The following is a 27,351-nucleotide window of genomic DNA, read 5'->3' as shown; positions in this document are numbered from 1 at the left end:
AATGGGAGCAAGTCCATCACTGCTCAGCGGAGTCCATTGGCTGTGCTGTTGTACCTCCCTGTACATAAATGATTTCTGAGTCAAGAGCATAAAGGGTCCATTGCTCTTCTGGAAAGAGGTCTGCCTTCAGAAAGGAATAATAGTTTCCTTTTTCCACCTTATAGTTCTAATACATTATTATAAAGTGTATATTATCATAGTATCAACTGCAGTCTGAATTAGGAGCTGTTGCATAAGAAACAGAAAACATCCTAGCCATGAGTTGAAGGGGTAAAATGATGTGACTCTCCAAAGCATGTGCAGGAATCAGATTTCTACAAATGAAATCAATACAGTTGCAGCAATGATGAATCCGTGGCACAGCTAATAATATTAATGTCTCTGAATGGTGGAGATAACACAGAGGATGAATGTAGTAGTACTTTCAAGTAAGGTTAAGTTTTGCAAGGAGAGGTAATGTCTTTTGTTAGGCCAGCTTATGCAAAAAACACAGCCTAAGTCCCCAGCAACTCACTTTGTATAATCTGACTATACACAATTCAAAACATACCAAGCTGTTCTAATAGAAGATATTTCCTCTCCCTGTCTTGCTTATATCCTTCAAATGTTACTGCTACAATCAGGCTATTCCTACTACAACATGGTAGTAAATCTGCCGGTGGGCACAAAGCCAGCTATCTCCTCTGTGGCACCTGGGAGACAGGGAGGCTAAACCCTGCTGCACAGAGGAGGCTAAATCCAGGAGGCAGAGGCTCCCGGGAGGCTGTTAGTGTTGCCTTTTCCTCTGGTACGTATCAATGCTCAGTCCTACTGAGGTCAGCAGGAAGAAGGGCCCTGTGGTGCTGCCAGGTCTCCAAGCTCCCCGAGCACTGACTGCTGCAAGTGTTTTGTTTACGCAATAACCGTGTGCAACCCTGGGTGCAAGAGAGGAAGAATACCTGGTCCTGAAGCTGGGCTGTGGTGTAGGAGGACAAGGAGTGGACCTGGACTCTGTTGTTTTGTAGCAGAACAAAGTAATGGCAGATTTAATTGATGGCAAAATGATGTAGGCATGTGAACTGAAGCACCAGCGTTCCCCACATGGATTTTCCTATCCATTTGCTGAAGCAGTGATTCTGGTAGGGGTGCTGTAGCGTGTGTCAACCAGCTGGATGCCACCACTGCTGCAGTGGTGCCTCAGCAGCATCTCTGTAGTCAGAGTGAGAGAGAGAAAAGAAAGCCCTTTGACATTCCCATAATGGAAGTGTTTGTGCAGAACATGAGGAGGCACAGAAGAATACATGAAAGGAGACAGAAGCCTGTTTAGATCTCTCCATTTACCACAACTGAGTAGTGAAAGAACACTTTAAATTATTTGTATGCCATGTCTTTACAGAGACAACATTTCTGTTTTTAATCCTTAGACGAAAGGATGTTCAATGAAATCACTGAACTTCTCTTGAACCCTTCCTGGTTTCAACAGCCCTGCTCTCACACTTACATGATCACACCATTGCAGTTTTGCTGGTATAGGTGCATGGCAAAGAACAAAAATTTATCACTGTGAGCAAATGCTCGTGACACTATCTTCCTGAGGCTTCAGGAAGGAGAGGTAAAACAGTGTACTTCTTGAGATGATCAAGAACTTCATGCTGCTGGGTTTCACTCAGGTCTGGTTGCCTTTCTCTGATATCTTTTTATAGTACCTAATTTCCCTTTAAAGTAGGGAGGTTCAGACTCAGAATTAACAACAAGAACATGAGCTCATGCAGGCTTTCTAATCTGAGCTGTCTAAGGAAATAGTGATAAATTATATAAACATGGGGACTACATGGAAGTTCATGGAGGATAATGTAAATCTTATACTACATTCAGAGGAATCTCTTCCTTTTCCATCTGTTTCCTTCAAAATATCCTCCCAGATGGCTTTACCATGTGGCAGTCTGGATTAAGTTAGAAATGTATCCTTTCTTCTTTGGTGGGGACTGTGAGAGGTTACAGTCAAGAACTGCTGTGTGTTGGTGAGCCTGCCTTGGTAAAAGTGGCAGAAACTCTTGCTCAGGTTTGGTCCCTGAGTGCTCTCTTGTGCTCTGAATTTTAGGTGTATTCTCAAAGATTTCTATGAATATTAGTTTACATCACTGTTACTCTTGTTATTGCTGCTAGTAAGTATGTCTCTTGTGTTTGTGTCACTTTTAAAAATACAGGAGCAGTAGGACCAGATAAAATTCTCATTTTGCAAATAACAGCTCTGTTCCTATTGCCATTTCCCAGCTTTTAAGCATCGTACATGGCTCTGCCATGCTCTAAATCTCTTTATGGATATCAGCTATCCAGTTTAGGGCCATACAGATGTTTATGTAAACTTCGGCAATATCTTTAAACATTGCTCTGAGGATTTACCATCACACAGACAGTAAATAGCTACAGTAAAACGCACTGGAAATCTACACACCCATATCATTAATACAAACCTTCGAATACTGTGGTCTATTCACATCTTTGTGATGATCACTGACGCATATTCTCACACTTCCTTGGGGAAATGAAGAAAAGAGCCAGCATAACTGTGTGACATTGGTAAGTTTAGCACTTTCACGTAGATATTTGTCTAAACCTCAAAACAAGACTCTTTGAAATCTGCTCTGTCTCCAAAGAGTGTACAGCCAGATCTCACGGTCATGATGTAGTAATATTTTTACTGAGGTGTGCAAATACATAGTCCAAACAGAAATTTCTCCATTTCCTCATTTTTAAGCAATTTGTAGCAGCTGTTGACTCAGCCATATGGGGGAGTTACACTCTTAAGTAATATGAAGGAAATAGATGTTTTTAGAAAAACACAATGAAAGCTATCAAAATTTTCTGGAAACAGGACATGTTTTATTTTTATCATTTCTGCAGAGAAGACATATAATAAACATAGAACAGCCCTTTGAAAATCTTATTATCTCTCTTAAAATCTAAAATCATTTAAAATCCTTTGTATCTGAGTCTGAAAGAGAGCATACCAGTCAGAAAGACAGTGTATAGATCAGAATAAAAGTGTATCAGTCAGAAGAGCACACGTAAACTGTACACAGAACAGTATACACAAAAAAGTGTACAGAAAACATACACCAAAAGAACATGTGAAGCATACTTCTCTACCTAATACTAAATGTAGTAGATAGTTTTAAAACAATGTCCAAAATAATCAAATCCAACAAGAATAAACGCTAAAAAGAAAAGTGTTATTTTGTATGGGAAGGAAGAACTGGATTTCCTATATGTTTTCCTGTTAACTCGTTTCTCAGTGTTGGTATCAATAAAGTTATGCATGTGAATTAGTCATAGTATATATTTGCACCTCAATTTGCATCTATTGCATATGTCTACTCAGCGTAGGACACAGTCAATGCTAGAGGCATCACACAGGCTCTGCAGCCCAGGAGCTACACCTGCGGTTCACACATTCACCTGCAGCCAGAGTTGCAGACTGTGAGCAGAGCTGAGCCTGGGGCCCATGGGGCTTTGTGGCAGGACTGACATGCCAGCACACCCCGGCCAGTAGGCCCAGGGCGCATATCCTTCATCATCTCTCTGTGCCATGCAACACATCTGCACTTCCACAGGCTTCAGGCGTTCTGTCTATGTGCTAGCCACCATGTGTGACTTCATCCTTTTTCCCTTCTGGGAAATCACAGACAGAAATGTGGTAGGAATACTTCAGAGATCCATTTTCTCTGGTTGAAAAGAAGCTTCCAGTGTCACAGACAGGATGGCAAATCCAGGCAGGTGCACATACACATCCAAGAGAGTGAATGCCATTGTCCAAGGCCACCCTGTGTCCTGAGAACCCAGGAATACTGCAGTCATATTCAACTGTAGAAATATTGAACAATCTGCCCTGGAAGTTGACCTAGTGCCCTGGGGTGTCATTGCTCTTTCCACTGCATTCAGCAAGCTGTGTTGTGTCTCATGGGCTTTGTGTTACTGATATGGAGAGTCAGAAAGCTCCCAGGGCAGCCCCCAAAAAGTCAGATCCTGGAGAGGTAAAACTTTCTTTTCCAATAGTACATGGAATTTTGTACTTTAGCACAGGATAAGTGCATTTGTGTTACATAGACCACTCCAGAACATCCTCGTAAAGGCTGAGTTACCATTCTTTTATTATAGCTTTTCTTTTTTAAAGCAAATGTTGTATGTTTTCCCAAACACAACACTAGGGGCCATCTTGTACTTACCTTAGGCTCTGGGTACCGTGTGAACACATGCTAAGCAAGCATATATTGTGGCTCATGGGAAATCAGGAAAGTCTCTTGCTTTCTTCATGGATGCAATAGATGGAATTTCATGGAGGGCACTGGGCTTTACATCCTTACCTTCTTTTTCTTCTCAAGGCAAAATGGTGGCAACTGGTGTGGTTTCCAAAAGAAGATATATTCAGTCTTCCTTTTTTTTTTTTTTTTAAATTTTAATAATGGTCTTATTGTGACAGGAAAACACTGAATAATTTTTCTGATGATTAAAAAAAAAAAAAAAGAAAGAGCAGTTTTTTGAAATAAAATAAGAAAAAGAATCTGGGAGAAATTTAGAAGCAATCACCAGTTCAATGAACAGATGAAGCACTAACCTTGGCTAAAGAGTGAGGGCTAGAAGAAGAGGTCTGGTGTTTCTGACAGAAAATATTTTCTTACTTATATGATATAACTTCTGAATAGACTCTGGATAGTGTAATTCAATGATGCTATGCTTAAATACCCAAATCAGTGTAAGACTGAGGTACCCAAGGTTTTAAATACTTATGATTGTCATTTACTACATAGGTATGATAGAGGGACATTTTTGAGATGGCCGCTTCCAGAAGTTTGGCTGTAAATAAATTTTTTAAATTGAGATATTATATCACCAGAAGGAAGGGAAGAAAAGGGATTTTAAAACCCTTTCAAGACAGGAGTATATTCAGGTATTCAGTCACTTCTAAAGAGTCAAATATTGGAAATACCTGAACAGCAGCCCCATTTCCTGTCCCAGCAAGCTCTCCAGGCTACCAGGTGAGAAGTGTTCCTAGTGCTGCTTCCTAAACCTGAGACACAGTGCAGCTCAGGATTCAAAGGTCAAAGAGCCACTGAGTGATCAAGCAAGAGAAACATGATTTGATTTGGTTGAGTCCACAGATCTGTTAAATTCAGATGCGTGATTCTGTCAGTAAATGCTGACTGAGTTATGCATCCCCTTGCTTAATGCACCTGTGGTCCACAAGGCAGGCTGGGGTGCCTGTGACTGTGCCCCATACACCGCCTAAGGAGCAGAGGTGCCCCAGTCAGCACTGTGCCAGGAGAGCACAGCTTCCTTTGAAACCATTATTTCTGAGCACTGTGCTGTGTAAGTTCCGTTTTAGGTAAGTCTCACAGTGTCTTGATTCCCCTTCCGCTAAAACTGAGGTGCTGATGATCCCTTCTTGCATAAGGGAGTTACCAAGGTGCACACACTTATAATCTGATGTGACAAAAAAAGGAATTAGATTTAGCAAGATTTTTTTTCTTTATGGCTTGTCAAGGACTACCTAGGGAATTCAGTCTTGCCTGCTGCAGTGTGCTACTTGAAGATGTCATGTCCTTGTCAGCCAGTTTATGAGTCAATCACAGAGCAGGAGTGCCATGACTTAGTTCAGCATAGGAGGAGCCTTCATCTCTGAACAATAATGGATTCTTAACAGCTCAAATACACAATATTTAATTCCTCTGAGGGAAACTCTAGGGCAGGAGGCAGCTTTCTGAATGGAGCACTGGTCACACATTTGCCCATTCAACACGGACAAGCTTTCAGGTCCCTGCTCTTTTCCAGTGTCCTGGGCAAGAGCTGACCCTAAAAGCAGAGATGTAAAACTTTGGGATCTACAGATGTTGAGCCACTCCATGCATAGCACAGGGAGTAGAAGTTGCAGTTGGTGGTAGAAGGCTAGAGGATGAAGGGGTGAGCTGAAACATTTCCCAAAGCCAGCAAAGCTCATCTTCAACCTCTCCCTACCTCTTCCCTCCTGACTCCTTGCTTGTGGAAGAAGCTCGAGACGGGCAGGCAACATCTGTGGGCAGGGTGGCTTGGTGTTTGACCCTGTGGCTGTGGCCACAAAAGGTGTTTAGGGAGGTACTCCATCCAGTTCAGAACTTGGCTCTGATTTGACAGGATCTGAAATCTCACTAATGGTAGCCAGAAGAGAAAGGGTTGTGGTGTGTACTTGGGAAACACCATTGAGGAACATGGAAGGGCAGTGTTTGAAAAAATGCCAGTCAAGAGTAAATTAAACAGTGCTGCTTTTGCATACACATGCTACATATTTTGGCTGAGATTTTCAAGAGTAGCAAGAGTCAGTGCTGCTAACACTTGGGTATCTTACTTCATACAAGACATACAAGATTTTCAGCAGCACATGGCTACTCCCTGAAAACAGGGATTATTTTAAGATACTTCCTGAGTGATACCCAGAAAGATGAAACTACCAGCATGATCGCTCTGTGGACTGAAAGCTATAAAAATAATCAAAATGCTAATTAGCAAAGGAGTGTCAGAAGGCTGCACATGAAGAAAGTGCTTTTTGCTGAGAGCTTGGTTCCTGAGCTTCTCATAAAGGGCTCTGCATTTTCAACAGTCAGCATCACTGTTGCTTCTCCACATCAAGCTGAAGCCACTGAAAGATGTCCTATTTCCTGACTTAAATATTATTAACAGATATTCCAGGGTTATATCCTTGCTCATTTTTTGCACTGAAAAACATGGGAAACAAACCTATGTAACCATTCTTGGAAATTGCTCTATCTTTGGTGTTCCAATTCAGGATCACATAAATTCTGTTGCAAATTTTATTTTAAAAATTAAGTATGCTGCGATGGATGTGCAATAAGGTAAACACAAATAAAATCAAAGTTAAGATCAATGAAAATACAGTTTTTGTCTGTTAAATAATTTGCTCAGATAGATAGTTACAGTCTTCACATACCAGCATTAATAAAGTTTGGCTAGGGAAAGGAGCAGTATACTTGGCCCTTATTAACATATTTAAACATGTTATGGAAGGAAGCAATAAGAAGACAATGTATTATTTTATTCTGGGTTTTCCCTGACATCTGGGGAATTTTATAAGGTCCACTTGTCATCCAAAATAACAGTTTTAGAATAGAAGAATAACGAGAATTTTTTGGGTACTCTGTCAGTACTCTGTGGGGTGTTTGTGGTATTTTGTGAATTTAGTTCCTTGAAATCAGTGCTGCCACGCTACACTAGGGTGACATTTGGCCTCCCTGGGCAGTCCCTCAGATTGTGACACCTGTGCCAAACACTAAGGTTAGGATGGACAGGCTGAACCTATAAGCATGCCTCTTCCCTTGCAGTTCAGAGAGGACAACTCAGGTGAAGGATTCATAATCAGTGTGAAACAATTGTGATAGACACTTTAAAACCATTTTTCGTGGAGGAGCTTCTATCCCATATCACTTCCTTTGATGCTCTCACTGTACTGTTCCTTACTGCTGAGATAGAGTGAAGCAACCCAGATGACAAACACCATCTGTGACAGGCAGGGTGCCCATTTTGGGTGCCCAGTTTGGGGGCCCATTCAGAGCTCATGAGCATTGATTGCTCATTGGATATTGTAGGCATGGGACTGCTGTGACAGTAGACAGTAAGAAGTATAGGAGTATCACAACCTCATAGTAGACCATGCAGTGAGAATTATGGTCCTAGGCACTTCGTGTTAAAGGCTACAGAAGTACGTAGGTGGTTTCTTCATGTTGAAGGCTACAGAAGTACATAGGTGGTTTTCAGACATCAACACTTGGCCAAACAGTGCATGAAGGATATAAATCTTTGCGCAGCCTAGTGTTCGTAAGCATCTTGAGTTCATCCTTACAGGACCTAAATAAAAAAATGTGCTTTTCTCACACTGAGGAAGGAAAAGCCCTTCAAAACCACTGCTTGACTGTTGGGCATTGTAGTACTCACATTGTCATAGCAAACTGTCTCATGAATCCTTTTTCACTGGGATCCCAATGCAAGAAATGTTAAATTTTTTATGAAGTCTGCTCCAGCAGATGGTGAGCGTCACTATGATGAAGTTCTGCTGCTGATCCCACTGTAAAGCATTTCTGGAAATTCCAGAATGTTTTCAGAAAACGTTGGCTGAAATCTCTCTTTAGAAATGACTAATGCTTATATTAGAGAGGGATATAATATTGCCGGTGTAGTTCTTGCTTTGCCTCTCCTCTGCCAATGTAGTCACATTATTCAGGGGCGATCTCTGATCTCAGGTTTGAAGAGTTATTTGCCACACAACAACCATGGGAAAAGAGAATGAGAGAAATAAAAAAATTAATCACCCGCATTCTGCTTGAATTCAGATCTCAGATTTCCCACATCCTGGTATTTAATTTCCCACAGAGTTACCAATGGTTGATCTCACGGCAGGATTACTGGGAAGAAAAATGAGAGCTCCATTGAAACCAGACTTGAGTCTGGAAGGAAGGAACATGTGAGCTCTAGGACCCTGGAGATATCAGATTCAGGGTAGTGAATGGCTTCCACCCTCTCCCCTTCCCTGTTTCTCATGCTTATTTTGAGGCAAATTCTGGAAAATTAAATCAGAACAGCAAAGACATGTTACAGTAAATTAGGGGGCTTACACATAGCTTCAATAGTCTCCTGAGAACTGTGTTATATAGCGAGGCATTAACTGTAATTTATATTAGTATTTTTTTATGTTTAGAAAGAGGAGAATAGATTAACATTGAGGTATAAATTGCAGTAAATCTGTCTCAGTTCTAAAAGAAAACATGTTTTGAACACACATTTCCACCAGGATGCCTTCTCGGATTTGATTATAGAATGTAGATGTGTTCAATTGGGAAAGAAATTCTCATAAAAGATTCTATAATCAAAAGGAAATCATCACTATCTATTAAATTGGAGAGCCTCACTCACTTTGAATCAGGTTATCTTGCTTAGAGAAATAAAAAGCTTTGTGCTGTGGATCATTGTGCAGATGGATCTAGAAAAGTTGGGTTGTTGCTCTACACTGAGGAGGACCAAACTTTTTAACACTTTCCACCAGATTGTGTGGAGATAGTCAAGAAGTTGAAAAAAAACCTTTAAATGCATCACTCTAAATCCTTTAGAAGTTCAACATATTAAGATGACAAGAAGAGTATGTCATTAAACCATAACTACCCTTTTTGGATTACCTGGTATTTGTAGATTTATTGGCAAGGTGGCTTAAATTAGGGGTATATTTTTAGCCTGAAGCATTACATAATAAAATAGCAGCTGAATTCTTTGCAGTAAATGAGGGCAGGGATGGGGGGAGTTTATTAAAACCAACACAAACCTCTCTGATTTTGCTTTTTCGTCTGCACAAAGAGGTACTCCATGGTTACAGTATCAGTAAAGTTTGTGAGAGAAGTATTTCCATTGCCCCATTGTGCTCAGGAGCTGTCGCCTGCCTTTCACTGCAGACCTGCTGTTTAGTCTGAAACTGAAAATTAAACCCAGAACTTCAGCTCTCAAAGTTAAATACTCTCCATTGCTGGAAGCACGCAGCCTTGCCAGTGTCTGTGTGGCAAGATCCATGATCAAAATCTTCAGACATTTTTAAAAGCATTTTACAAGTCTGTTAAGCTTTATTGTTTTTGTTTTGGTTTGGGCTTTTTTTTTTTTTTTTTGAGAAGAAAAGAATCGTTTTCTGAACTATACTAGAAAGTCTCATGTGAACTGTGCTGAACCAGCTCAGGAAGCCTGACTCACTATCTTTAAGAAATATGTTTTTCATTTTGGAGGGCTTTTCTGAGAATGGCCAGGGCAAGGTAGAGCCCTGTACGTTAAACTCACTCCTTCAGAAACAAAAAAACAAGGGATGAGAAAAACCAGGGCAGAGCGCGGAGGAAGAAGAATGGCGGCGGCAGAGCCCACGCGCCCTGTCCTGCTGAGGCTGCACCGGCGGCCGGCAGCGTGGCAAGGCCGCTCAGCCTCGGGGCTGGCGCTCGTAAAAATGTCACCAGTGCGCTTCCACTGTGAAAGGCGCTTTTATCTCCCCCTCCCACAGCCCCTTTCCAGCGGGTACATGGGGCTGGGCCCAGCGGCTGCCGCTTGGCCTCCCCGCATGGCTGGACCCTAATGAGGTGTGTGCGGCTCTTGGCTGCAAGTTTTCAATCTCTTTCTTATTACTTCAAAGCTGCTGCTCCGAGGTTCAGACAAGTTTGATCACTTGGCAAAATCTCTCAGCTGGGATTCAAAGGGGAAGATGTTTTATTTTATTATTTATCATTGTAGATAGATAGCTCTTCCCAAACTACTCTTGCTAGTGGCTTCGTGGTCAGAGCTGCAATGCTTTTTTAAGTGATAAAGGATTGAAGGTGAACAACTTTTGGCAGTTGCTTCCTGTCTGTAACAAGTGGTCGTTTTTAGGGGGAGGGAAAAAAGGAGAATAGAAATCTAACAGGCCTTACTTTATATTCCTTTTCATGTTCTAAATTTGGGGGTGGGAGGGAGGAGCAAAAGGTAAATGATGTGGGTTTGACCTCCATTTCAAAGCCTCGGTAGTGTTTCCCTACCCTGTTCTGGGAGACGGTTGCTGTAGTCCTTCCTCTGCCATTCAGCATAAAATATGCAGAGAAACTGGTGCTATTTCAAGTACTTCAAGGGCTCAGGGGGAAGGCAGACTCGCTCAGGTTTACCTGTGTGGGGTCCAGTATCCTTTTGGGCTTTTCCATCTCCATTGCCACAAGAAAGCAGAGCTAACACAGTCACCCACAGCATTTCAGTGAACTAGGCAAGTCTAGGGATTTTTAAGGTTGGCATCCACCTTCTTTTGCTCTTTCATCTCATTGTGGACATACATATTAGTGATTAGAGACTATTATTAGAACCTCTGCTTGCCTTATGCTCCAGTCTGGATTCTGGCTGTGAATGCAGAGCAGTTTACCACTCCTCCAGTTTACAGCCTCCACAAGAGGTTTGTAAGAGCAGCTTCTCGAAGTTGGGGTCAGTCCAGCTCAGTTGTATATGTTTCTAGCAGCACCGCTGCCTTCTTTTTCTTAATATTTTATTTCCTTCCCACCAGAAATGTTTAGATATTGTAGGGTTGAAGCTCTCCAAGACAAAATACATCTCTGTCAGTGTTGCATAGCACCCGCAATTGCTTCAAGCACCATTTTCATTTTAGGGCTGTGCTTTGCAGACTTTAAATGGTGTTTCCTGCAAAATTCTTCTGACCAGTACTGAGATTTTGCTGAAGATTTTCAGTCTCCTTTTAATCACATGGGGAACAGATTTTTTCAAAGTGTTTTGACCTGCTGAGGTCAAAAACGCACTTGCTGTACTCAGATGCCAAAACGCGTTTTAAGAAATCTGGCCTGGCGTAACTTAGGCAGCTGAGTCTCAATTTCAAAAGGCTTCAGCCACACAGGCTTTGGCACTGAGCAACTTACTGCCTTGCAGAAACCTCATTGTTGAGTTAATTTCAGGCCTGCTTTAAAATCCATGGCAAACTTGGGCGCCTAGAGCTGAGGTTCGTTCAAGACCATCTGTAAGAGAAATTGAGAGGCAGAACCTAAGGCAGGTACTTTTTAGGTTAACTAAATGTCAGTCAGACTAATTCCTGTTTCTGGAAGTTCTCAGTGTGAGCCCTCCTGGATTTAAAACTCCTGTGTCAGATAAGCCCTTTCTCTCGAAGTCACCAGAGAGACTCATTATCACTCCATTATATCAAACAGTTCTCCTAGTGGGAGATAAGCTAAGAGGTAGAGAAAAGTTTTTGATTCCCCCTTAATCTAACAGGAAGAATAGACTTGAATCTATATTTTAAGTAAGCTATTCTAACTTAAAGAGGAATATCCTGTCCTGTCCTGTGGGAATCCCCCTAGGCAATGTCTTGGTCCCCTCCAGTTATCTGAACCTGTTGCTTAAGGACCAAAACTTCGCCAAGCCTGGCGAGACACTTTCTCCAGCAGAGGAAGGGGATCTGTAGAAGTGGTTTCTGTGTGTGTAAGGATGGTTAACTCTCACAGACCTCTACCAGCTGAGTCCCAGCACAGCCCCAGCAACTTCACTCTGGCTGCCTCAGCTAGTTCGCTTCCTCCAACAGCTGGGGATGTGTATTCTCCAGTAATCCCCATGAGCAGCCTTTTTGCTGGTGAAGCAGTGCTATTCCAGCAGTTAAAGGAGAGGACACACTTAATTCGCTTACTAACTATGCAGCTAAAAAACCACAGGCTGGTGACCTGCAGGAGAGCATAGATTTTTGCTTTATTTTCTCTGCTCCCTTTCTGTCTTTCACAGAATAATTATTTATGTAAAAGTGGAGTGACTTTAACAGAAGAAAGATGCATCTTCCATAGACAGAAGTTTAGCAGGGAGCCTTCTTCCTAGAAGGTAGAAAACCCAGCTTGAAATGTCTGCTTCAAATCAGAGAGCAAGGGGATTTCAAAACAAGTCCACATGTGAATTTCCAATCCAGTGCTATTGCATATATGCACACTCAAAGATAAGTCTTATTTTTGCTGTCTGTTACACATTGCCTTCCTGAGTGTGAAAACTTTGATGACATCACTAAGTCAAAGTAATCTTTAAGATACTTTATAGCCCTTAGACTGCTCCCAAGAGCATTAGGCAGCTCTGCACATGCCCACCAGCAAGCACTTGGGCATTGGGAAAGTTAAGCAGCAGCTCAGCAAGGCTGCTTGCTGGTATCTAAATATTGCTATGCCATCATGCTATGGCCAAATCTGTGGTCTTTTGAAGACCAACATCTTTACATAATGAAGTGGGGTATTAGAGGCTAGGTCAGTAAGAAGTTACACATTCAAAGCAAGAATGTTGACTTCCAGTCCCTACATCTCCACCCAAAACTGCCCCATCTGCTGCCATCTCTCTATTTGTCTCTTTGTTTATATTTAATGTCATTTAAGTACTGAAAGTTTTACTTCCTTGGGGGGGACCTACCTGCTCCCTACTCCCAGGGCTGTCTCATGACTTAGCCTATGATTGCAGAAGCAGTGCTGAGAGAAGGCAGGGGGTCTCAGAACTGCTCTGTAGGCAGTTTTTCACTGTCCTTTTAGGCACCAAGCTAAAGGATTTGTGCTCCTTCTGGCATGCTGACAGCTGCAGTGCACAGAAATTGCTTGCTTGTGGTCTGGCTGATTTATATGTGTTTAGATACAGCGTTTCTGTCCTGAAATAACTCCTTAAAATAATTTTTTAGTCCAGCAGTAAGAAGGGTTGTATGGCCTTTTCTGTATATGGTCACAGTGATCTCTTCTGCCCTAATAAATCCTTTCACTGTGACATGTGAAGTATACCTGCAACAATTTGAGTTCTGAATCCATCTTCTGGAGTTAAATTTTGCCTTACTGCTGAGTGACACCTGTCACTGAGCTCACTAGTGCGCTTTGCAGAGAGTGCAGAGCTCAAAGCAGCAAGTCCCGCCCTAAGCTTCACGCAGAGCAAACCTGCTCTGAGTGCCTGTTAGTGCTGTAAGAATTTCTAAAGCACTTTGGTGTGTCGGCTGTGGAGCAGTTGGGATGGCACTGTCTCAGCTGGGCAGAGTCTGGGCCCTGGCATCCGCTCTAGAAGCCATCTATTCCTATCCCTATATTTCAGGGACTCCTGAAAATATTAGCTTGCATGCCAGGGGATTTCAGACATGTTAACAGCAGACAATGGCCCACAGTTTGCAAGCTGCTCTTGTCAGCAGTTCTTTTTGACATATCTATTCAAGCATACCCTCTTGGGCTTAGAAAGCAGCCAGCAAAATCTGTGCCAATAGCTAATACTTCATTATAAAATAAAAGCTCTAACAAATTCAGAGGCTCCATATGCAGCATTACTGTGATCATGCAGTTTATTTCACAAAATGGGTTTTAGTTTTTAAGTCTGCTGTTCAGAAATTCATGAGCAGAAGGTGAAAAAACTGAATTGCCAGTTGACCTGCCAGTGAGTTTCATGGGGCAAAGACATTTAACCTTGAAGTTTTGCCTAGGGTATTAGAACAGAATAAACATTTTTACAAAAATACCACAGTTACTCTTCTGCAGGTGGGAGAATGCTCTTCTCAGACACCAACAATTGTCTCACCATCAGGTTTTGTTGTTATCAGTTTGTGGGGGTCCACCAAAAAAAAATGCAGAGGACGTACAAAGACCAAACTAAGTATGTCTATTCTTCAGGCTACTAGGATGCTACTGGCTGCTTGTAATTCCAGAAAAAATAGCCTGCACCTAACAAATGTGGGTCACCAAACAGAGGTCTTGGGCAGCAGGTAGACTTACATTTCACCAGCACAGGATGTAGTGGGAAAGAAGTCTCTTGAGGTAAGGGGGTGACTTTGATCTGAAAAGACGCTGAAGTTTAAATACAATCATGCACAGCTCCATTCTGCATGGTACCACCTCTGAGGTTTAGCAATGAATCACAGAATCATTTGGGTTGGAAGGGAGCTCTGGAGATCATCCAGTCCAACTGCCCTGCCAAGACAGGGTCACCTAGAGCAGGCGACACAGGAACCAGGTGGATTTGCAATGTCTCCAGAGAGGGAGACTCCATGACCTCCATGGGCAGTCTGTTCCAGGGCTCTGCCACCCTCCGTGTGAAGTAGTTCTTCCTCGGGTTGAGGGGAAGCTTACTGTGATTTAGTTTATGGCCGCTGCTCCTCATCCTGTTGCTGGGCAGCACTGAAAAGAGCCTGGCACCATTGTCTTGACACCCGCCTTTGAGATACTTATGTGCAGTAATGAGATCCCCTCTCAGTCTTCTCCAGACTAAACAGGCCCAGCTTCCTCAGCCTCTCCTCGTAAGAGAGATGCTCCAGCCCCTCAATCATCTTTGCTGCCCTCCGCTGGACCCTCTCCAGTAACCCTTCTCTTTCTTCTACTGAGGAGCCCAGAACTGGACACAGCACTTCAGATGTGGCCTCACTAGGGCCGAGTAGAGGGGGAGGATCACCTCCCTCAGCCTGCTGGCCACACTCTTCCTGATGCACCCCTATAAGGTGCCCGTGCTAGTGGTTACCACTTCACATATTCCTGCAGTATAAACCAGTTTGTTTTTCCACAGCTGCAAGACTTCCAAAGCAGAGATTCAACTTCATAGTTCTGGAGAGGGTTCATGGGTCCACATCTCAACACAATTGTTCTGTGCCCATTGGGTGTTCCCGGGGGTCACAGGCATCCACACAGAGAAGGAGGGCATGATAAAAGAGACCTTTCTGACTTATCTTACCAGATGAGATATCCAGGGCATCTAAAACAGCCTCAGGTGCTATCTTCAGGCAACCAGATCCCACCACGGTTGTCATATTTTAAAATTCTGTGTTGGCCAGCCCGAATAAACATGCTGCAGATGGCACTTCTAACTGAAACCTGCTGTCCTGCTTCCTGTTCCTTTCTTGTTACCTTCACCACTGCTAAAACAGGGCTAAAAACTGTGGTACCAATCCCCTGCAGAGTTGCCCTTCTGAGGGCAGATACCTGCTGTGAGTCATTGCAAAATATTTGTCCTTTCTCTGCTGCTGGAAGCCAACCTTGGTGAGAGATGAGGGTCCAGGCTAGTGTCCACATCTGCCAGCCCCTTGCCAGTGATGCCCCTCACCAGTAATGCCCCTCAAGAAAAGACCTGTTAAGCATCTGTGTACACAGGAGCTTTGGAGAAAGCCGCCTTGCAGCTCTGTTCTGGGAGACAGCAGCTCCCATCACTCTGCACCTGTCAGGGCAGTTACAGCAGTTCAGGGTGGAAACAGCTCAGTGTGCTGTGTTTGTCATGCAATATCATGCTGTGTCCTGCAGCAGCTCAGGATAAGCATACCCATACATGGGACCCATGAATGGGACCAAGGGCATCATGTGCCAAGCAAAACTGCATCTGCAGCATGTCCCTGTGCCAATCAGTCCACAAGGATACATGTATGGGGATGTACACATGGATTCATGGAGAGTCACCTGGAATATTGTCTTAGCAGCAAGACTAAAGCCTGAGCTATGCATATGAGTACTCACCCTGTTGTTCGAGTGTTTGTCCTATTCACCCTGCGCTCTTCAGGGCTGTGGCTTCCCTGTTAGCCAGATCCAGCCTGGTTTGACGCTTTCTCAGGTTTGTCTTTGCAGTCTGCTGGCCCAGCCTCTCCACTAGTTTGCTGCAGCAGAAGACAAATAACCTGGGGAGTAGCCATTCAAGGCAAAACTGTGCATTGTCAGTGCACATTTATGGTCAATTAACACATGTCACCATTCTGCCTTCACAACTCCAGTGAATGTACCTAGAAAGTGAGAACAACCTGAATTAAAGCTGCCATGTAACCTGAAACTTTTGCTTCTTGGCTGAGTGCATCCTATGATGGTGTTGCTGAATTTATGTTTTGCATGGCTATCACACTCTGAGTGACTTGGATTTCTAATGTCTGCTCTAACGACCATGCTTTCCTTCTTAATTTTTTCCCTTCTCTTCAACTTTATTGGAAGCACATCTGGACTTACAAAGTATTTAATTCCAGCCCCAGTTCCTCCTTCAACTTTTGACTCAGAGAATATGATACATGGCTATGCCATCGACCTTGGCAGGTCCGTGAGGACTTGCAAGTGCCTGGAGGGTGCTTTCTACTGGTAAGCATCCTTCCCCTGAGGTGTCCAGTGCCCTGACAATGCCAAGCAATGCACTTCAGTGAATCTCTGGCTGAAATGTCTCAGCATATAGCCAGTTTTCAACTTCTAAAGGTTACACAGTTTTCAAAATGCCTGCCCTACCCTCCATCTTTTGGAAAGTGTGGGGTGGGGGGATGCTGTAGAGACAGAGGTTGTGTTGAGGATCACAGCTGCACAACCTTCTGATATTTGCAACCAGTTTTTCACAAGTGAAAAAGTTCCCTCTCTGTTCCTGCATTATACATCTGTATTTTATCTTTCAGAACCTCTACTCATTTCTTCCTTTGGGTCCCTCCATGCATATATGTCTGACTTGTACTATCCCTTTGTTTGAATTGTAAGCCCTTCAGAGCAGCAATCATGTCTCCATCTGTGTCTTGACAAGAAACTTACAGGATAGGTTGGCTTAGAACCACTCATCTGTAACTGAGCAATCTTAGGCTTTTGCAAGGAATGAACAACAATCTGATCCCTTTGAAAAACTTTTGTTCATAAAAAAAGTATTTCCCAACACTGATGTGAATTTTAAGTCTGTCAGTCTCAAATATTTTTAATAATTAGTTTATTATCTACATATTTGGGGGTGTTAGCTTGATTTTTAGTTTCTCATCCTTCCAGGTACTGCAGGTACACATATTTGCACATACATGTGGAGGTGAGAGAAACTTCCTTCATTACACAAACTTACAGATATGCATGAAGGAAGATCTTCTTATTAATTTTCTTGGTCACTACAGCAAGAGTTACTAGGAAAAAAAAATACTGTGAGATTCACAGTAAAAATCACTAGTGGACAACTTTTTAACTGAAAAAAGCTCTCTTGTGGCCACCCTGGCTGAGCTTTGAAGTATGTCCTTTCACATACTTTGCCTCTCCCCCATCCTTCTTACTCTGTGATCGGACGTCTACCTTCATGGAAAATGAGTTCATCAGGTTTCAGTAGTGTCCTGACAAGCCAAGCATAAAACAAAGAGAGCTGCCTCTCCGCACCCACACATGTGCTGCCGTCTTCCAGGAAACGATAATCAGAGGCTCAGGGCTGACCACAGTGCTGTAAGAAATTAAGCATGTAATCATCATCAAATACCAAAACATGTCTACCTGTATTATGTTAAGAGCACAGAACCCACAGTCGTAATTTTTTAACTGAAATACTTGGCTTGGAGGCAAAGCCGGGGTTTGCCGCAGTCATCCTGAGTTCTGAATTGCCAAGGCTCAAACCAACATATTTTGCAGTGTCTCTCCACAGGCAGCCCTCCGGTAGGTGCCTGAAAATACCATTTTTCTTCTTGACTGAAATGTTGTAACAGTCCCGTTCTGCACAGAAGATAAGCAGGAAAAAAGCATTATGCATTAATGGGATTCGATGGAGTGTGAGCTCAGATTCCCCAGTGCCACCAGAGACAGAGTAAAATTTGCTTGATCATTTCATGAGTTGAGAATCATTTCTGTTGCAGCACTGCAAATATAACCCAGCTACAAGAGGACAGTAGTTGTTGTGAGGAAAAAAAAATTCATCTGTATGATAGATGAGTGTAATCTGGAATTTAAGAATTGAAAAGCCAAGGTCAGCGGGTAGCTGACGTGATTTTGCTCTCTCTCCTCTGTCCATGGCTTTGATCATGCTACATCTTTCTTTGTGCCTGGTGCTCAAGAGAGTACCCCAGGGTCATGGCCTGTTTCCTTGTCAAGAGGTATAAACCTACTGGCCTAAATATCTGAGGCCCAAGCTTTAGCAGGGGTGGGGGCATGAAGGAAGAGGGGGGAGCATTTCCTTCATGCTTTTCACTTTTCCCACATAACCCAAAGCAGACTAAACAAAACCAGTGTGAAATCTCATGGATTGATGCAGCTATGGTTATATTTTTTAAGCTGTCATCCATTCATTTATAGTTATGTTTATTCCCTGGATTTACAGCTTTTTTCAGCCTTTTCTTGCAGGGAGGTGCAGGAGGAGGTCGAACCCTTTTGAAAGGGGATTGCAGTGAGCAGTGGCCTATGATTAAAGCGCTGTGTTTTTCCTTGATGCTGCTCCTCCGCAGCAGTGTCACACATGGTAGCATTTAGGAGCCCTTCACAGCTGAGGTGTTTCAAACACTAATGAATGGAAGTGTGGTCGTATAAGGCAGGCAAGCTTTAAGGCAAGCTTTGCTGAATGGTGTACTGTAGTGGCCTGGGAAAGGAAGAGAGTTATAAATTGTGTCAGTTAGCCACCCAGACAAAATGAAGCCATGTGGAAAATCAAATCTATTAAAGTATGAAGACTGTTATAAGCAGTTTTAAGCTGGTCATTCTTCAAAGGTCTCACTTGGCTGAGGGGGTAAATTCCTCTTCTTCCTAGATCTTTTTCACATGCCGTTTTAGGTGATGATGTGCAGTGTTTGATAAAAACCAACTTTACACTGGCAGCCCCTTTTATTAGAAATGTTAGTTGCCCCCAGTTCACCACCCATGTCCTGAAAGGTACTGCACATTTGTTAAAAAAGCAGCATAAGAACATCACATTTGGTCAGGCTTGCTGAAGGCAGACATAAAGCAGCAGTAGGGACAATGAGGAGGAGAAGGCTTCCCAGAGTAACTGCTTAAATTGGATATGTGCTCAAAATGCTTTCCCTTTTCTAGCTGCCCATGTCTGCTGGCCGTAAGAGGCCCATGACAAAGCATGGCACAGAATACTTTTTCTGGACATCTCCTGGAGTAGAAGAAAAACCTGGCAAGGCAAGGTGGGGGGCTCAGAGAGCAGGGTACCTTCCCTTCCTCCCCATGGTGGCTTCTTTAGATATCACAGGAGCTGTTAAAGGGCATTTTGTTAGCTCAAGAGGTAATTGTCAGCTGCGTGAGAGATGACTGAAGTGGCAGCCTAAGATGCATGGTCACCAGAGTATTTATTATTCCTATTTATTATTCCTATTTGTGTATTCTAGGAAGAGACTGAAGAAACGTCCTCACAAGAGTCTGCAGAGGAAGACTAGGAGTTCACACCATGCAATTTCTACCTCATCAGCAGTTGGGTCTTTTGAAGGGAGAAGACACTGCCTTGACCACTTACTTTCTATTGCCATGGTCTTTCCACTTTTGCCTGGGGGGAAAAAAAAAATCACATAACCTTAAAAAGGATTTGACTAATCAACTTCTTTGTAATCCCTTCACAGTCCCAGGTTTAGTGAAAAACTGCTGTAACACAAAGGGGACACAGATTAATGATGCAACTTTTAATTACTGTTTTCTTTTTTCCTAACCTACTAATAGTTTGTTTGAGCTGCTAAGTAAGGGTGAATGGGTGAAGAAGACCTCCAAATCAGGGTTATGTCATTCACTGCACTGCATATAAACAAGAAACTTGTAACATAGTCATTATCATGGGCATTGAAATAGGAAAGGCTGGGTGTGTAACACTTACGCCTTGCAACACTTCCAGCAACTCACTCCCTACTTAGTGAATTCCCTGTTTTAGAACACCAAAGATAGGGGATAGATACTACTCTTTTTCTTTTGTAACCTTCTTGTAGACTTGTACTTGATTTTTTTTTTTTAAGACTTACTATTATATCAGGAAAAAAAAAAGAAAGCTGATCTTTCACTTCATTCAGCTGGTAATCAGAAGAAAGAGAACATGAAAAAGGTACTTTCATTCTGCAAAAGGGAAGAAAGACAAAGATACGTTGTATAGTTACAGATACAAACATATCAGCACAAGCAATAGTAAAAAAAATGAACAGTCCTTATCTTCTGGATAATAGGAAGCCAGGGAGTTGGCTTTCTTAGAGCCAGGCGTTTTCTATGGAAACAAAAATGACTGACACCACTCTTATGCCATTAATGAGTAAGTCTTTATTGATAAAACTGTTTTAAAACATACAGAAAGGTACCTAGAAATTAATCATAAATTTTTCTAAACAAAAATAATCCAGATTTTTTCTTAGTTTCTACTAATTCCACTTGCCCTGTATACTAGTATTTTGAAAGAATTGAATCATTCCTCATTACTCATCAGTCACAATGTAAGAACGAACACCATGTACCTCAGCTCAGCTCATGCAGTACTTTAAGCAATGTATTTTGACATAGGATGGTTCACTGAGCACCTCTGTGCCAGTGGCATTTCTCCATCTTTTCATTCAAAGCAGCACTTTCAGCACCAGATGCAATATTACCCCACTATTCAATACTACCTCTGATTTTTACAAATAACTCAACAGACTGATAAATACATGCTGCTATACGCATTCAATGCAGGAAATTTTTACTGGGTAGATAATCATGAGTATCTGCATTTTCCCCTTATTTCTATTTCGACATTTTCTGCAGTTAAGGAAGCAATGTCTTTTTTTGTGTTTCAGCATGACTATGTGTTTTTCTTTCACTTGGTTTGTTTGATTTTTTCCCTTTTTTTGTGTGGGTTTTTTGGTTTGGTTTTATTTTATGTACTTATTCTATTCTCTGCTAGACTTCTGTGTAATGTACTGTTAACTTGAATATATTTTTGTACTGAATTGCTAATAGGTTTGTGAGGATAATTTTCTTCAATGACACTACATGACAGAAAAAATTTAGCTGTAAAATTTAAATATTACTGTCCAAGTTTGTACCTCAAATGAATTGTTTAAAGAAACGGACTAATTGATTGACAAAGACCTACCTCCAGACTTTAAATGGAATGAACTTGTTACTTTCAGCATTAGTTTTGAGAAGTTTGAAACAGTTAGGACTGCAACTAATCCCTAATTCAAAATTATTTTTGTAAAATAACTTGTGGAAAATGAACACATTTTAAATTACTTTCATATTAAAAATTAAAAAATGAACAAAAAAACCTTCAAAGAAACTTGAAGCTTTGTAGGTGGGAAGCAACAAGCTCAGCTTTTGCATAATGCAATCACAAATATGTGTTTTTTAAAAAAAAATTAGTAGATTGTAAGAAAATACTTGACAAGTATTTTCGTGTATTTTACACAAATGTGATTTTGTAATATGTTTCAGCCAGATTTATTTTAAATGCTTCTTATGTAGAGGTTTTTTATTCTCCCCTCTTTCACTTTTGTAGTTCTTTCTCTCTCTCTCTCTCCCCCCTCTAATTTCATTTTCTCTATTTCTGTTTTATTTCCCTTCTTCCTCTCTTTCTTAGTCAGTACTTTGTACCGTTGTATTAATAACTGGGCCAGGGGTAGTTTCTCAGGAAGGCATCTGTTGGTATGGCTTTAGTATGGAGCCAAATGCAGTTAAAGATAACGACTTACTGGCTTCTTCCAAGAGGCAGGGTCAAGAAAAATGGACCTCCACAAAAGACTGCAGAGGGTTCAGTGATGGAAATTGCTGAGAAAGAGCTTATTGGAATATTACAACTAGACATGATAATATCAAGTGAAAGAGAAATAATCCTAGCTATACAGTATCTCTAACAGGCCAAATCCAGTGTCACTTGAAGGCAGTAATAGGAATCTGGCTGATTTCAAAGGGCATCAAGTCAAGCCTTATCAAGTCCCTTTTGGGGTTTGAGGGGCTTTTTGCATTTTTTAAAACCACAGTATTTAGTGGATGACACAGAAATAGTGGCTCTGTGTGTGTCACTCTTCAACCTCTGAGAGACTTACTACTCTGATGAACTGAATCTTACATTTTCTATATATTGTAGTACAATCAAAACACATTACTACCTCTTAGGGCCTACTATACCTCATTTTTTCAAACTGAAAAATTGCATGTGGCCATTGAGTCAGTGAGAACATCATAAAATTTTTTTATATATATAGTTTATTTTTGTGGGAGATAAATTTTATACGACTGTTCTTTGCTGTCATTGGTCACTGCTAACTATGACTGGACATGTAACTCTTCTACCATTTCTGCAAGAGAGGTGTGTTTGCAGGAAAAAAAATCGCTTCAAGATGTTTAACTACAGTTTACTTTTCCTTTTGAGTGTCTTCTGACTTTTTGCTTTGTTCTTCATGTAGAGTTGCTGTCTATGATTGTACTTCAAATAGCTTGCTTGTTGAAAATGTTCCTTTAATGGTTTATCACAGTCTGTTCAGCACAATAAACATAATAGCTTCTGTGATCCCCATGTTGCTTGATTCCTAGACTTTTGTCACAGTTCCATAAAATGGGTAATAAAGTTTGGTCACAATGACCAAATTTGTAAAATCTTTGCATGCAAGTAGTCTTTTTTTTTTTGTCGTAGGACCATGGGCATGTGCCTGAGAAGTTAATTTGCTGTTAGGGACCCCAGGGGTGGGCACCTAGCAGAACAACCTTACGATGTTCCCCAAAAGGTGACACACCCATTCGTGGCCCAGGACTTGCTGTGCCGAGCTAAGGGCTAAACTGTTCCCCTGGGGACCAGCAATCCTACCCACCAGACGGGGAACACAGTAGCACAGGCTGATATGGGTTTTGTTGCCTGGTTTCAGATCCGCTTCTTGTGGGTCCACCAAGATGATAAGCCTTCTCTTTTTAGGCAAAATTGCGGTTTGCATCCAAGTTCATGGAGTTTTCATTATGCAGGCATTAGGCTAGAAAGAGCAGGTACTCAGAGCAGCAGACACAGGGATATGTCTGGGTACCATCCGGGGCATGAATTGAAGAGCTCAGGAAACTGCATTAAAACTCAGCTATGCTGAAGATTGTCACAGGTAAGTCAGGCAGGATTCTTCTGGCTTGTCTTCATTTGCTCTTTACATGGTCTCTTGGCCTGTTACAGTGAGATTTGAAGTCATAGAATCATAGAACATCCTGAGTTGGAAAGGACCCACTAGGATTACCAAAGTCCAACTCCTGGCCCTGCACAGAACAGTCACAAGAATCACTTATGCGCCTGAGAGCATTGTCCAAATGCTTTTTGAACTCTGTCAGGCTGGTGCTGTGGCCACTTCCCTGGGGAGCCTGTTCCAGTGCCCAGCCACCCTCTGGGTGAAGAACCTTTTCCTGATATCCAACCTAAACCTCCCCTGACTCAGCTTCATGACCTTTCCTGGAGTCATGTCCCTGGTCATGAGAGTGAAGAAATCAGTACTTGCCCCTCTGCTTTCCCTCATGAGGATGTTGAAGACCACTGTGAGGTCTCCCTCAGTCTTCTCTTTCCAGGCCAAAGAAGACAAGTGACCTCAGCTGCTCCTCATACAGCTTCCCCTCAACGCCCTTCACCATCCTCATGGCCCTCCTTTGGACACTCTACAATAGCTTTATATCTTTTTTATATTGTGGTGCCCAAAACTTCACACAGGACTTGAGGTGAAGCCATACAACTGCAGAGCAGAGTGGGACAATCACCTCCATCATCTGGTTAAGTCTGTAGTGCATGTCCGTTGATTCATATTGGCAACTATTCCTCTCTCACCTAAGGGGATTGTGCAGTTAGTATTTCCTGAGATATGTAGGTTTACACATTCTTTGTGTTCACTCATTTGCAAACTCTCCATTCTCAACGTCTGTCTTCCCAAGAGCTTCATGACATGTTCCCTTTGGCCTCAATTACTTGTAAAATAACCAAAATAAGATCACGAAAAAAGCACTACGTAACAACACCCATTCAGTCCTGAGTCAAATGTGAGTAATTGCATTCATCACATTATATGTCTTTTTTTTTGTCACCCTGCTTCATGGTATTAAAAGATCTTTCCAATGTTCAGTCTTCCTGGTGGTCGTCTTCCCTGAGGCTGCCATCACTTGGCTTTTCCTGTTACTTTATCTGATGTGATGCTCCAGCTGTAACCCACCCACCTGATGGGTCAGCCAAGTGGCTGAACTTCTGCTACTCTGTGCTTAACTCCCCTCTACTTCTTAATCATTCCTCCAGCTTGCTTCACTCCCACTTCCCTTCTCAGGGCATTTCCCAATAAATTTCTGCATGCTTTATTCCACAGTAAGACTACTTGTGTGTATAAAACTAATTGGCTTCTGCAGGATCAAGGCCTGCATTTTTCTAGCAGCCAAGAGTGCATATGGCAAGAGTCATATTAAGTTTCTGGTTTTGCTTTCCTCTGCCATCACATCTCATCCACACAAATATGGAGAGGAACTACTGAAACCTGGTACTGCCAGTCCCTTGCACAGCTATTTAATTGTCCATAGCTCTTTTCAAAACCAAACCATCTGCTCCGGTCATCATTAGAAACAGGACCCAGAGCAATGGCAACAAAATGTTCCCCCGATCACATGAGAGGAGTCAGATTTGTCATGCCTCACACTTCACCTGAAGCCTGAATGAAGAGATGTTTTTCACCCCAGCACCTCTGCATACAAGGATGTAGAATTTTGTCCCTCAATTTTTCCTTTTATAATGTCCCACCATCTTTGGGATTACATAAATTTTTAAATATACAGAAGTACTTAAACATTGTCAAGGTTTAAGAACAGCACTCCTGCCTCCCCTCCCTCAGCCCCCTTTGATGGGAGACACAAAAGGCAGAGATTATGAGCTAAGAACAATTTACTGGAAACAGCAATGAGATTAAAAAAAAAACAGTAAAAGCAACAATATTAATAACAAAAGTGTACAAGAGAAGGTGTTTTACATGCGAATTGCTCACCCACTGACCTGATGCAGCGCAACCCTGAGACAATTAACAAAATGGCAGCTGGACCCTCCGTACAACTGTTTCTACTCTGACTGCAAGCCCCTCCTTCTCAGAAGCGAGAATCTCCTACTTCCACCCACCAGTGATGATGTGTGTGGTGTAGAACAACAATGTAGACACACCACATGGCTCCAGGCTCTGCACCCTCATGGCTACTGAGAAAAACTAACCCTGCCCTTGGACAAAACCAGGGCAAGCATGTAGCCCTTAGCACAAACAAACGTCCAACTGCTTTATGCCTTCTCTTTTCAGAAATACTACCAGTTGAAACTTTATTGAACAGGTTGTCCCCAGAAGCTGTGGATACTCAGTCCCTGGAAGTGTTTGAGGCCAGGTTGGATGGGGCTCTGAGCAACTTGGTGTAGTGGAAGGTGTGCCTGCCCATGGCATGGGGCTTAGAATTAGATAATCTTTAAGGTCTTTTCCAACCCGAACCATTCTATGATTCTGTGATTTATTATACCTACTTGCTCAGTCAAATGAATGTGTGCCATTGTGTGTTAAATACATTGTCTGAACAATACAGATATGGAAACACTGAGAGTCAGATTTGACAGAGCTCTGAACAACCTGATCAAATTGAAGATGTCCCTGCTCATTGCAAGAAGTTGGACTTTTAAAGGTCCCTTCCAACTCAAACTGTTCTGTGATTCTATGATCCCATGATCCTTGTTGTCTGGACTCTTTACAACAAGCGCAGTCAATATAGGTTATTGCTCCTCCTGCCTGGCTCCAGGACCCACGGGCTTTGTGCCATGCTAGGAGATGCCAGTGATGGGGAAACCTCGATTCTCTTGCCACCCCACTTCACTCACAAGTGCAAAAGGAGTGAAGCCATCCTGAGCATGCACTCCACCTTGCTTCCAGACGTCCTTGGCACGCAGGTCCTGCTCTGGCCGAGTTGCTGTTCCAACCTTCCTCGTGTCCTTCAGTTAGAATGATGAGCTCTGCTGCTCTGGACTGATTCACCTCCATGTGTCAGTAAAGTTTAATATGTCTTTCTTCTTCACACCTTTTACTGCCCTTTGCCATTCAAACAACCTTTTGGCCTGTTGGAGGTGTTTCTCACTTATTTCCTTACCACCTGTGATTTAATGCTTTTCCCCTCCTTTATTGCTCTAAACTTGCAGTGCACTTGTTCTGGTATTCAAGAGAAAGAAAGCATCCTCCTGTAATTAACATCCTCCAAAGATACATGAATGTAATTATGATTACCCTGAAGATAACAGTCCACTGTCGTAGCAGCTTAAGTGGGAAGCAATCTGCCTGTTTACACTCTAAAATGACACTGCAGATGGTTGTGCCCCAAACCTGCCACACAGGATTACAATCAGCTTTTATATGCTAGAAAAAGGGGAAATTGAAACATTAGCAGATAAGACACAAGCCTTAACAGTGCTTCCCTACTGAGATGGGGCTAATTAAGCACAGCTAAAAACATTAGCATTGTCCCATAAAGGAGGAGCTTTACGTTGTTAATAATGGCTAGGGTAAAACTGGAGCTGGAATCCAAACATATGCTACATTAAGGCATGCTATTAAAATAACCAGTGAAAGAAAATAGCAAATGAAAGTTGGGTGGATCTGAAAAATCAATAGCCAGCAGAAACATTAATTAGCCAGAGAGGAAACTTAGCAAAGACAGAAGTCCCATCAAAAAACAAGATTACATTACCTTATACATGAATGTCAGGTACAAAATACTATGTGGGACCACCAAAGATTATGATTTTAATTGAAGGGAGTTTTAATTCAGAAAATCTATTAAATATATATAGTCCCTCAAGGCATTTTGTTCTTAGTTCAGGGAAGAGGAAGAAAAATAAGCACATTTTTACTGCACTGGAACACATTTGCCATAAAACCATAGTTTTAGCAATATCACATAATAAAAAGTGAAATTTAAATCAACATTTGAAAACAAATCAGCTCAGCAGATGCACAGAAGGAGTTACTTTGGTCCTGCATAACAGCAGAGCATTGTCTTTGAAGCTACATCACAGTCTAAGATAGGGGTTTTATGAGGCCTGATATGCCAGAGGGTGTTACAAGAAATTACTGCTCCTCCTGCAGCTGCACTTGGGTCCAAGATAAATTAATGTCTATCAAGAGCACCATTAATAAGATTATTTTTGCCAGAG

At 42.1% G+C, this 27,351-nt stretch overlaps 1 protein-coding gene across 2 annotated transcripts in view; it reads left to right on the top strand.

Annotated features, from left to right (window-relative positions):
* HMGA2 (high mobility group AT-hook 2) overlaps positions 1-22,778 on the top strand; it is a 151,329-nt gene extending 128,551 nt beyond the window's left edge. For both annotated transcript variants that reach the window (XM_048302271.1, XM_048302272.1), the window contains exon 6: positions 19,562-22,778. In XM_048302271.1, the coding sequence (XP_048158228.1) occupies positions 19,562-19,609 (48 nt within the window). In that variant the 3' untranslated portion in view covers positions 19,610-22,778. The remainder of the gene's footprint in view (positions 1-19,561) is intronic.
* The last annotated feature ends 4,573 nt before the right edge of the window (positions 22,779-27,351 follow it).

The sequence above is a fragment of the Corvus hawaiiensis genome, chromosome 4 (genome assembly GCF_020740725.1).
Source record: "Corvus hawaiiensis isolate bCorHaw1 chromosome 4, bCorHaw1.pri.cur, whole genome shotgun sequence".
NCBI classification, from domain to species: Eukaryota; Metazoa; Chordata; class Aves; order Passeriformes; family Corvidae; genus Corvus; species Corvus hawaiiensis.
This window is presented reverse-complemented; position numbering and strand designations above follow the sequence as displayed.